Source organism: Gavialis gangeticus, unplaced genomic scaffold (genome assembly GCF_001723915.1).
Source record: "Gavialis gangeticus isolate Ggan-Ray unplaced genomic scaffold, GavGan_comp1, whole genome shotgun sequence".
NCBI classification, from domain to species: domain Eukaryota; kingdom Metazoa; phylum Chordata; order Crocodylia; family Gavialidae; genus Gavialis; species Gavialis gangeticus.
In genome coordinates, this window is record NW_017729024.1 from 120,008,637 (window position 1) to 120,020,494 (window position 11,858).

Consider the following 11,858-nt stretch of genomic DNA (forward strand, 5'->3'; position numbering starts at 1 on the left):
TTTCCAACCCTAAACCAGTATTGCCAATTACAGATGTATACTGGAAATATGAATATGGTACGAAAATATTCTAATAGCAATAGTTAGTACTTTACCTATTCAGAGTGCTGATTCATGACCAAATTAATGTCTATAAAAGTACCGTGAGATGTTGTTCTCATTTGCACAATTGGAAACCAAGGCAGAGCAGTTCTCCGACTTACTCAGTCCCACAAAAGAAGCTGATATACAGACCTCATTAAAAAAACCCAACATAATAAACCCATTACAGTCTCTAATCATCATGCCTAAAATTCAGCTATACCCATTTCTTTCTACGTTATGTTTCTTTAGGATGTTGTCTAGATTAGGAAAAAGATAGTGGTTGAGTCCACCCAGACTGTACCTTACAATGAATGTATTATCATACTTAAGTTCAGAAATGTTACCGGATATGATAAAAACAGCAGATGTGTTTTCTTGAAGCTGTTTATTCCAAAATATGCAGCGAAAAGTCTCATTAGTCCTTGTGTCAATTGTAAGGGTACTTGTCACATGGTACAGTTGGTTAGTTCCAGTCTCATAACTTGTATTTGCCTTGTTACTCAAATCATAGTAGTCTCCATTCTGCCAGATGACTTCTGCCTTTGGATATCCTTCTGACTTGCATGTTAGCACTTTTTCTTTGTGTCCTCTGCTATTTTGGATATGCACAGTTCTTTTGGTTATGTTTCTATAAGGAGCTAAACAAATAAAAAATCTGTTTCAGTCACAGAGCCAAAAGAAACACCTGTTATTATTTTCAGTGGGGCATTCTCTCTGCCGAGCCTGTCTTTTAAGTGTAAGTCTACATGCCAATTTACCATATTTTTTGATAGGCAAGGAATAGTTTGCATGCTTATTACACTAAAGGTGGAGAAGAAGGTTTTGTGCCTGTACTGATCTATTTTCATTACCATTTTGCAAAATCTATTAAAAATCATATCCGTCTTGCAGCCTGGTGCTTGCCCCATTTTGCTCACCTCCACAGAATCATTCTTCATTTGTCTCATTGCTATCTAAGGCACTAGAAGCCCAATGTACAGGCTACACCCATAAGGAAATATGGGGTTAGGCAGCTTTGCTAGTGCTTTAGAAGCGATCCTATTTATGCAGTATCAGGCAGTCCATTCCTGATGTTGAGCACAAGAGACAGTACACTAGTCTTTCTGCACCATACCTGTATCTGAAGCCTCAATTTAACTTAAAGTGTCAATCAGGTTTTTGGGAATTTACTTGCATAAGTATCTGTGCATCAAGGTGGTACTAATATTCACCTTTGTTTGCCTATTTTCCAATATATTTTTGTGGAGAACAGTGTGTAGTTAACTTTGGATTCTTGATACTGAATAATTATTTGTGTATTGCTACAAGGCCCTGCCTGCAATATATACCTGATTGTTTTGTGAAAAGCATTTCATAGCTTCTCAGAATGAAAATGAGGTTGACAGATGATCAGGGATCCTGGTTTTGTCTGTTAAAAAATCCAAAATCCTCCGATGAAAAAATCCAAAATTCTCTGATTGAAAACTCCCCAAATCTGCATTTCCCACCCTGATTAAAATGAAATTCCAGTATATATATTAGTTGAACACGAACATTTTATTGATATATTTACAATTTTAAAGCAATGTGGAAGCCTACCAGTGCCTCAATTACTATAATAAAATAAATTCTAAATACCTATATATTTTGGTGTTTGATTTTGGGTTTTTTACCATGGAAAATCAGAGCTCCCCCTGCCCACTTCACTCACCAGGATTTAGGTCCAGCTGTGGCTTACCCCCCTGTTGCTTTGTAGCACTAAGCAGCCCTGATATACCAGTGCCTTACCCCTGCCCATACCATTGCCCCTCACTCCAAACCCACAGCCCCCTAACCCCGAAGCCCTGCTGGTACCCATCATTCCCAACCCGCAGCCCCCTCACCCTGCTGGTGCCCATTACTTCCAACCCACAGAACCCCACCCCCATAGCCCTGCTGGTGCTCCTCACTCTCAACTCACTGTCCCCTGCCCCTCCCCCCAAGTGTGCAGGGAAGGGGGTGTGTTTTTGGGGTTGGGGGTGTTTGGGCATAGGTGATTCCATAGGCAATGCATCGGGGTATATGGGGAGGCACATGCCCCCCCGCCAAGTATCTGTGCCAACAGCAGGGCATGGGGCTGCAGCCCAGCCAGATTGGCACCAGACAGGAGCTGCCTCTGTGGTCCAGAGGGCAGGATCTGGTTTGGGAGGGAACACCACACTGTCATGTCCACCAAGGTGAGGCACCCCCACCCACCCAGCAGCAGCAGGAGGACACAACTCCATGCTGCCACCATTGGGAACCTCATGCCAGCTATACTGCCATAGCCACCAAGGTAAAGTGCCACAGTTGGTGGGGGTGTGGAGTTGTGCCCTCCTGCTGCTGCTGTTTGGGCAGAGGGCACCTCACTTTGGCGGTCATGATGGTGCACTGCTCCCGGCAGCAGCACCGAGCCTCCCTGCCCTGCTTCACCCTGCTACATCGGGTCCTGCTCTCTGGGCTGAGGAGGGAGCTCCTGCCCTGTATCAGTCCAGCCAGGCTGCAGTCCCATGCTCTGCTGTGGGCACAGAAATCTGGGATGGACACATGCCCCCTTATGCCACCCTGACACATTGCCTATATTTCCCCTCTGCCTCCCATATGTCACCTTAATTTTTGAGTGAAAATTAAGAGCTGGAATTTTTCAAGGGTTACTTTGAGTCTAAGAAGTAGAGAACTGCTGAGATAAAGGATATGTGAGGAAGGAAAGAGTGGGAGGCAGTTTTTCTCTGTATTTGAGCTTACAATGCACGTAGTTAGCTGTGATCTTACACAATTAGGAAATGCTAGTTAGTGATCAAGAACAAAATTTCACCCTTTGGCACTGTTGCCACCCCGCTGAAGTCAGTGAAGGAAGACTTGTAAGTAAACAGACATCTGCAGTAAAATGCTTACCCCTTACTTTCAAGGTGATCTTTTTGTAATCAGCTCCTCTATAGCCAATGAGACAGAGGTAATTGCCTGCATCGGTGAACATTACATTGCTAATCTGAAGCAAAGACTGTCCCAATTTCAGTTTCTCTTGCAACAATTTTATTCTTCCACTGAAGTCGCTGTGTTGGGTTGTAAAGTCTTCATTCCCTTTATGAAGTTTGTAAACCTCTTTTGTGTTTTGTTCTTGTTTCTCCCAAATGATACTTAAATCTTTAAGCTCTAAGCGGTCATTCACTGGAAACCTGCATTCCATGGTCACATTACTCCCGTAGTCTACAACGTACAGTGTCTGGGGAACGTCGACTACGAACAAAGCTGAAAAACAGAATTCAGATGTGAATTTTGTTTTCTGATTGTGAATGTAATATTCAAGGGTAGGTTCTCCTATTGTTGTATGTAGATTGATGCATACCTAATTCATACAAACGAATACTGACTCGTTGTCTACACCCGCAGATATCTGCTCTGTGCACACAAAGGATTTTTGCGCATAGAAAGTAGGTGTGGGTGTACAGTGAGCTGCTATTTCAGAACAGCATGGAGGAAGTTTGCACTGCTGCTGCAAACTGTGACAATCCTCTGTTTGTATGTGGGTTACGATTTAACAGACAGCAGTTCTGTAGCTATTACTATAGACATGTAGCATAGTTCCTTGGATATTTAGAGCCTACAAACTTGCAATGTTCTGCATATGGTTTCTGGTCTTATCTCTGTCCATGGTGATTTGTGGATAAACAGAAATTCTATCCTTGCCAAAGATTTCAATCCAGCTCTATTCAAGCACACATTTCACTTAACATTTGCATCTGAATAAAGCAATGAATCTTCTCCCCCTCTCCCCGACCCAGAACAGGCATGGCCAACCCTTGGCACATACGCCGCAAGCAGGAGTGTAACAAAGGGAGGGCAACTGGGGCATCCTGCTTTGACCCTCAAAGGAGCCGTGCCACTGGCAGCACAGCCAATGATGCTGCCACATGTTCCACTGGTGCCCAGGGTGCTCAGGTATCCCATTATGCCTCTGGCCACAAGTGGCAGGGGCAGATATTATGTGTGGCACATAAGCCCAAGTGCTCAGTAAAGGAAGGCAATGGAATGGAGGTGGATGGACTCAAGCCTTCAGCCAAATGTAAAAGAGTGAGAACAGGTTGTTGCTGCAAGAGGAGGTCTCAGGTGTCACCACTAGTGTCGCCACCGACACATCCTCAGAATATAGGACATCCCCTTGGTGAGGGGCAGCCCCCGCCCCCCACCCCCATGGCCAATCAGTGGTGACAGGTGGAGCTGCCGCCTCCCCAGCCAATAAACAGCAAGGAGTGGTGCCAGTGGGCCCCTTGGCTAATCAGCAGCAGGGGGCAGGGCCACCACAAAAAGGTCACCTCCCTCCCTGGAGGAAGCTGAAATTTTGGCATGCCTGCCAAAAAAGGTTGGCTACCACTTATCTTACAGATTACGGAAAAACTAATTTAGGAGGTACAACTGCCAGTGTCATCACATAGAAAGAAAATCTAATTAAACATTTTAGCTTCTTACCATTTAGGAAATGCCAAGAGGATACCAATATACACAAAAACAATTTATTTTCCATCTTGTAAGAAGAACCTAAAATGAGACAAAATTCATGGTTATTTATTATTGTATGGTATCCAGCATATCACTACATGGTGAATGTAGCCTAAGTGCATACGTAACTACTGAGGAAGTGACAAATTTACTGTTCTGGTCCCATGTCTGGTTTCCCAAGTCTGGTCACCAGATTTTTATTTTGGTTGTATTTGAACATCTGCTATTTTTAGCAGATACATATTTCCCAATGGCTAGCTATTGGCGGTATACCACCTCAGAACCCTTTCACTTTTAGTTTCCCCAGCATTTCAAATTGCTATTCTCAGAAATGAAGATAAGCAGAGAAGCCCATTACAGTACTTCACACAGGATTGCTTGTCCTGCTGCCTTTTGCAGGAGGTGGCTTAGTCTTTATTCCTCCTGACATATGCCTGTTTCCAGCAACAGTAACCAAAACACTGTCCTACTCAAACATTAGGGAAAACCTACTCTTTTGCTTTTAGATTTCTCTCCCTCCTTCTTTCCCTCCCTAGCAGAATGTCCCACAGCTGAAATTTCTTAACAGGGTTAGCTGCCCCTTCTTAAGGGAATAGACCACTCTGTTGCAAGAAACAGAGGCTGGCCAAAATGAATACTTTACAAACAACCCACAGGATGAAAATCATTTGTATAAACTATTTGGTGGAGGCTGCATGAACATTATAATCAGATAAACTCATTCACATTGTGACTGATTCCAGAATTCATGTGTAGTTATCCAGTTTGATGCTGATATGTGTATGTCTTAACTGTTAACATCACTCATGTCTATATATCAAAAGGACCTCAATAAATCCATGCACAATACTGATTTTGTAATGGTAATTAGCATTGGAGCTAGATCTAAGACACATTACTTAAATCAAAAAACTCCCATCTGATCAGCTGTAAAGTAAGCTTCAAGCAATGCAGCACTGCATAAATCAAAGGTGTCAAATGTACAGCCTGCAGGTCAGATCCAGCTAACAGGGCTCCTGGCAGGCCAAGAAATTTGGAGATGGGGCTAACAAGAGGCAAAGCCTGCTACAGAAACCAAGGCCCTACTGGACATGGCTGCTGGTAGCAGGGGGTGAGCAAGGGCTGTATCAAGAGAGCGCTGCAGCTGCTCAGGGCTGCTGCCCCTTGGTCCCTGACTGCTTGCTCCACTCCACTACTGCTGTAACTACTGACCCCACTGCTACTGCCTCCACTGCTGACCGCCCCACCACTTCTCCTGCTTGCCTCATGGATCTAGCACATGAGGAGCACCATGATCTGGATCTGACACAAGGCACAGGACAAGTTTAACAGCCCTGCCTTAAATCTTTACCTTCATGCAGTTTTATATACAGACAAAGTGTTTATTCTTCTATTCTTGGCACAAAGGAAACATACTTAAATGAATGCCTCTTTGCAACAAGAGATGCAGATAACATCAGTGGATAATCTGAAAGGGGTTGTTTGGCTGGTTTGAAGGGAGGAGTTACAACTGGCTCCATCCTGCAGCACTTACCAGAAATGTCAAGTCTCGAGAGGATAATCTTTCAAATGACAAGAGCTATAACTGGGAGGCAAATCTGAGATACCTGGAGGTACTGATACAGCAAGGAATTATATATCCTGGGACCTAGGAATCCCAATCTGAAACCTAAAGGGGCAGGTGAATTGGCAATTCCTTGAGCAGAAGAAACTCAAACTAGTTTAACTGCTTGGCAAGTGGGAGGGAGCCTACCCTTCCACTTGCCAAGCAGAAATTTTATCTCAAGTATAAGTTTTTGCTTACTCTTTGGAAAAGCTGAAAAAGAGAATCAGTGAGACTCTAAGCCACCCAGAAGGTAAAGTTAGGAACAGTGTTCTGAAATAAAGCTTGGACTGCCCCCAGGGGCATCTGATCTCTTTGCTGTCTGCTTGAACTGTTATCTTGATTACAGTTTTCTCTCATTTTAGGTACTACCATGCTGACTCAGCCCTCTTTCAAGCTTATGGAAACAAGCCCTGTAGTCTAGTGGTTCTCAACTTTTTTTGTATCGGGACCCATTTGTAAACATCAATGGCCAGTCCCAACCCAGTGCCCCTCACTCCCAACCTGCTTCCCCCTGCCCCAGGCCTCAGCCCCCCCAGTGTGTGAGGCCAGAGGTGGGTGTATGAGGCAAGGGGTGCATGTGGGGCATGGGGACCCCCCAAACAGCCCCTGGCAGGCTGGAACTCTGCCAGCCTGCAAGGGAAAAGCCCTGGTTTCCCACGTTTTTCTCCTTTCATTTTTAAAGTTTGTTCAGAACTCTTTCACTTTTGGGTTGTGACCCACGGGTTGAGAAACGCTGCTGTAGCCCACATTCTACATCACAGTTTCGAGCAGGAATTACAAATGCACGCTTGCAGGATGGCTGCCTTGCAAAACGGAAAAAAATGAACCAGGTCAGGCATAACATATGCTTGCCTCATCTTTTTTCTTCACTATAACTAAAAGCATAAGTTCATTTTCTCATCTCTCACAGCAAAAAGTACTCTAAGTTTGGTTGAGTTTTAGAAGTCTTATGTGGGAAGATAGGGGACTAATAAATTCAGTTGCACAAGCTTACTTCATCTGAAAAGGGACATCTTTTCTAAGTGCACCTACTCTAGGGCAAAATCTGGCAGTCCTTAGTCACCTGGGCAAAATTCCCTTCATCTTCAATGAGAGTTCTGCATGAATACAGAACCCTAGATTCTGCTCTTATACTTTTAGGTCCCTGAATTTCACATCATTATAAACTGCTATGCAAATTGGTAAGGATTGTGTTAAACTACCTTCTAAAAATAATTTCAGCCTTTGCATGAAAATTAGATATCCATGGTAAATATCCAACCTCCTAATGAATATAATTATGCCTGGTTTGAGAATTTTACCATTAACTTGTTTAACATTTGGCACTCTAGTTGTAGGTCCAGATTAAGAAGATATTTAAGCAACCCATTATGATGGGGATAATACATGTCTGAGCTTCAAAAGTATTGTGCAGTCAAAGGCTTGGATTCCTTGGAATCAAACTCCTTGTTTCCTCCCACACAGGGCTCCAGCATGAAAGTGCTAAGGATCAAGAGAAATCAAGGAAGCTAGAGCTTATAAGAAAAGGAGGCCTGATCTATAGGCTAGGCAGAGACAATCTAAGGCATCTGTAACAGAGCCTGGGGGCTGTCTGTTTCTTTAAGAGAAGAAGCAGCCCAACAAGGGAGTTCTGCAGGCTGGGCAGGATGCACCAGGGTCAGGCTGCCTGGGCAACAAGTGAATGAGACAATTAGCAAGCACCTGTACCCAGCCCAGGCAGTAGGTAGGCTTGGGGCTTGGGCTGGAAAGCCAGTCCAGCCCTGCTAGCTGCAGAGTTAGAAGCTCCTGTCCAGGAGAAATATGAATTTTCATTTCTATCTAGAACTTTTACAATCTTTTCTCTCTCCTATGCCTGATGAAGGGTGTGTGCGCCTGAAAGCTTGCAAATAAATAAAATAATTTGTTTGCAAATATCTGGTTGGTCTAATAAAAGATATCATCTCCTCCACAAGTTTTGATTCCTTTTGCCTCTAGGCCAATACATCTACAACCTGGATACCTTGCTCAGGGACACTGCTCGGATTGCTTTGCTGCCTGCAGAAACACTGAGGCTCAGGGAGCTCACAAGCAGCCAGGCTGGGAGGAATGACAGCTCAAGGGTAAAGGAAGGTTTGCTCTCTTAAATGGGCAGAGGGCTGCTTTCACTGTTGTGATGCATGTGTAAAGGTGCTGAAGGGTTTCCTCAGAGCTGGCAAGCTCAGTCAGGGTGTTTCCAGTCTTGGGAGGAGGATTTGCAGCAGGCTGTGCACACAGAATGCATGCACGTGATTGGACAGCTGTAACTTCAGGGCAGGAAGCCCTGGAACAAACAGGGAAGACTAGGTAAGGAGATGGGAGCTGAAGCTGTAGGGAGAAGGGCTGCTCCTGAGCGGGCTGTTGCCAGGATAGTTGCTTCTGAGAGGATGACTGGCAGAACAATTGACAGAGTGAGCTGCTACTGAGGGCAGAGGAGCCACCAGCTAATGTGCACCCAGGATTGCCTGGTATTCTTTACTGAAGGAGCAGGGGTTGTGTAAATGGGTTCCCCTCCCCACTCTCACTGGAGGGAATCAGGGATGGGGGTTGCTAGAGGAGGTTTTCTGGGAGAGCTGGAGAAAGCAGCAGGGAATTGTGGCTGTGGGGGAGCTCCAGCAGAGAGCTCAATAAAGTACAGCTGAGAAGTGACACTCCAGGTGCCAAACACAGGGGAGCTAGCGGCCTTGGGAAGTGTCTGGGGAATGGTGTGAGGGACTCAGGCAGGCACCCAGGAAAGACTGGAAAAGGGAAGAAACCCTGGTCTCCAGAGCAGCCACACCTGAGTTGCCTGAGTGTTAAAGTTGATAACATAATTATAAGTATTTGCTTTATCTGCTGGTGTAGATTATTATTGAGCTTATTGAAAATATTTTGTTTGTTATTTATGGGATGTTGAATTTGTCAATCTCTCAGTTCTTATTGTAAATAATAAATTATTGTAAATAGTTATTGTGTGTGTGTGGTCGGGTGCAGAGAGGACCACAGCAGAGCACTCCCATGAGTGGTGCTCTCAGCCTGTAGACAGAGTGGGAGTAGACCAAGACCTATTGGCACCCCCGGATCCCCAAAATTTGGCTGTGGCCGTGGGTAGCGCTGCCGCCAGGGTTTATATATGTTATAGCCTGGGGGCTTATGTTTACATTACTTTTTATATTGGCAGTTTGAGTTGGGGCTGTAGGGGAGGTTTATGGAGATCCTATTAGTGCCCAAGAGGCACAATGGTAGCTTTGAGCCCTTCCAGGGGCAGGCCTAAGGACTGAGCAGTTCTTGAGCCTGGAGTGGACAGAGTTCAAGACAGCAGCCAGACAAGGCGAGGGGCCAAGCACCCAAGGGGTGCAGCCACAAAGGGGGCAGAGGCCCAGCAGGCAGGGGTCAGGTGCATGCTGACCAAAAGTGATAGATTGGAGATAGTGCCTCAAAGCCAGGTCAGGCACAGTGGGCCTAAGCTAGAAGACCTAGCAAAATTGAAGTGGTGGAGGCCAGGGAGGCTGAAGCCCCAACAGAGGGAACAATGTCATAGTAATACTTGCAATGCATATATGTATATGGTCTAAGTGTATGAGCACTCACCTGAGATGTAGTAGCCCCAGGTTCAAATCCTTCTCTGGGTATCGTACACATCCCAGCTGAATGCTATGAACACTAGGCTATTTCCTATTTAGGAACAGATGTATGTTCTCACTGACACTTCTTGTGGGGAGGACATCAAGGTTTAAGCACCGCTGGCAGGTGTCCTGGGGCTTGGAGCCAGCAGGGCCAGCACCATGGCCAGCAGCAGCATAGGGTGCTGGTTGTCATTGGTAGGGGCTGGGCTGGAGCAGCATGGAACTAAGCATCACTGGCAGAGGCTGGAGCAGCCCTGGTGCGGAGGCAGGGTAGGCAAGCTGCCACATGCTTTCCCTGTGGTGGGCATGCAGCTCCTCTGCAAGGAAGGGGCTGGCCAGGGGTCAGTTTCCCAGATGGCTGCTAGATGCTGGCAGCTGGCTCTGGCTTCTACATGGGTGCCAAGGGCTGGCAGCCATGTGGCTGGAGGTTGCAGCTCCCACAGTGACCACAGGGGCACATGGCAGGGCTCCAGGGATTTGGGACTAACTTTAATCCCAAATACCCTGCAAGTCAACATCTGCCAAAATTTCTTAATGTTCATTAGCTTTTAGGTGTGCAGCAGTTCTTGTAAACCACTTTTAAATGTGATTTGATACCTTAAACACTGCTGAAAGTATCTCTCTGCTCCTCACCTACCCTATTTCACATCAGCATAAATGTCATGGAACAAAAGAGGTGAAATTAAACTTTGTTACAATGAAGGGTGGGAGCATAAGAAGGTCAAACAAGTTAAAAGCCATTTGAATGTACACATATAAGCACTGAGTAATCTGAAAGTACCTCTGTGGCTGAGTGGGTAGATTTGTGTGAGACTAAACAGGAGACAGCACTGCCTATGTGAGTTGCTTCTACTAATATATGGCATTCTTTATCTGAGATCAGGAGTAACACATGAAGTCTGTTTTCCCTAAAACGTGCTAGATGCTGCATGTACATCTCTGCAGATTCCTGAGGGAGTTGCGTGAACTTAAAGGCAAAATATGCCCCCTTATTCTCAGAAACATGCATATAGTTGAGAGAGTTGCAAGCAGTATAAAATTTTTACCCTCTCTGCTGCAAGCAATTAACAAGGTCTTAAGAAAAACATCCTCCTGAGAGATACCATTTCAGAGAAGTCCTACATAGACATATGGTGGGTAGGCACGTTTTGCTTCCCCATGTTTATTTCTTTGAATATGTATTACACAAAGAACAACTACCTGTCTCTAGGTGCCTGACTCTGTAACCTAGTGATCGGGGCATACACCTGGGAGATGGAGTCCCTGCTCCCAGGGCTGTTTCTGTATTTGACATGAGACAAAACAATTTGCTCTTATTTTTTTCAATGGTAACTCTTCCTGGTTATTTTGCATACACCCTCTCTTTTTTGATATTTCCTAACAGTTACTGATTAGAAAGCAGTGGAAGTTGTGAGGGAGTGGGGAAGGGTAGAGAAAGCCTTTGTGTCATGGAACACGTATAACCCCGTAGTCATGAGTTTAATTTCCTTTTGTTAACTGCTTTTGCATTGAAGTGGGTTGTTTTCCTGCTACTGACAGTTACAGCTCCTTACAGCCATAAAGACTGTTCTGTGGAAAGTTCTATGTTCAACATTCACCCTAACTCCTGGGAAAATCCCAGCCTAAACTTTCCTTTTCAAGAAAATTAAATATTTTATTCATACAACCCACATACACTAAATGTGTGACCTTTACCAGAGTTCTGTGTTTAGTAATACATTTCCCAGACACAGATATCTTAGTCCTTTTGCCTCATGATATTTCTGAACAAAAGACCCATGGTATTTTTAATCAACATTTAGGAAACGCAGTCCTTTATGAAATCTTTCAAAGTTATCATTGCTATAGATGGAGAGGGTTCTTGGCAAAAATAAAAAAATCTACACGTGCAGAATTGCTGAATTACAGGTGAAAACATTTTTGCCTTCAAGGCTGTGACAATTTAAAAGCTTAGTTCTGCATTCCTTACTTGTGCAAAATTCCTTAAAAATCTATTTGTTTGTTTGTTTGTTTTTAACAGCAGGATCCAGTTATGTCACAGGGATATCACTAGG

At 44.7% G+C, this 11,858-nt stretch overlaps 1 protein-coding gene across 1 annotated transcript in view; it reads right to left on the reverse strand.

Moving 5' to 3' along the window:
• The window catches only part of LOC109297659 (programmed cell death 1 ligand 1-like), a 32,446-nt gene that overhangs the window by 13,237 nt on the left and 7,351 nt on the right, over nt 1-11,858 (reverse strand). Inside the window, exons 2-4 of the mRNA XM_019517618.1 lie at nt 4,549-4,617; nt 2,977-3,330; nt 429-722 (exon numbers count right to left, since the gene is read on the reverse strand). Of these exons, the coding sequence (XP_019373163.1) occupies nt 429-722; nt 2,977-3,330; nt 4,549-4,603 (703 nt within the window). The 5' untranslated portion in view covers nt 4,604-4,617. The remainder of the gene's footprint in view (nt 1-428; nt 723-2,976; nt 3,331-4,548; nt 4,618-11,858) is intronic.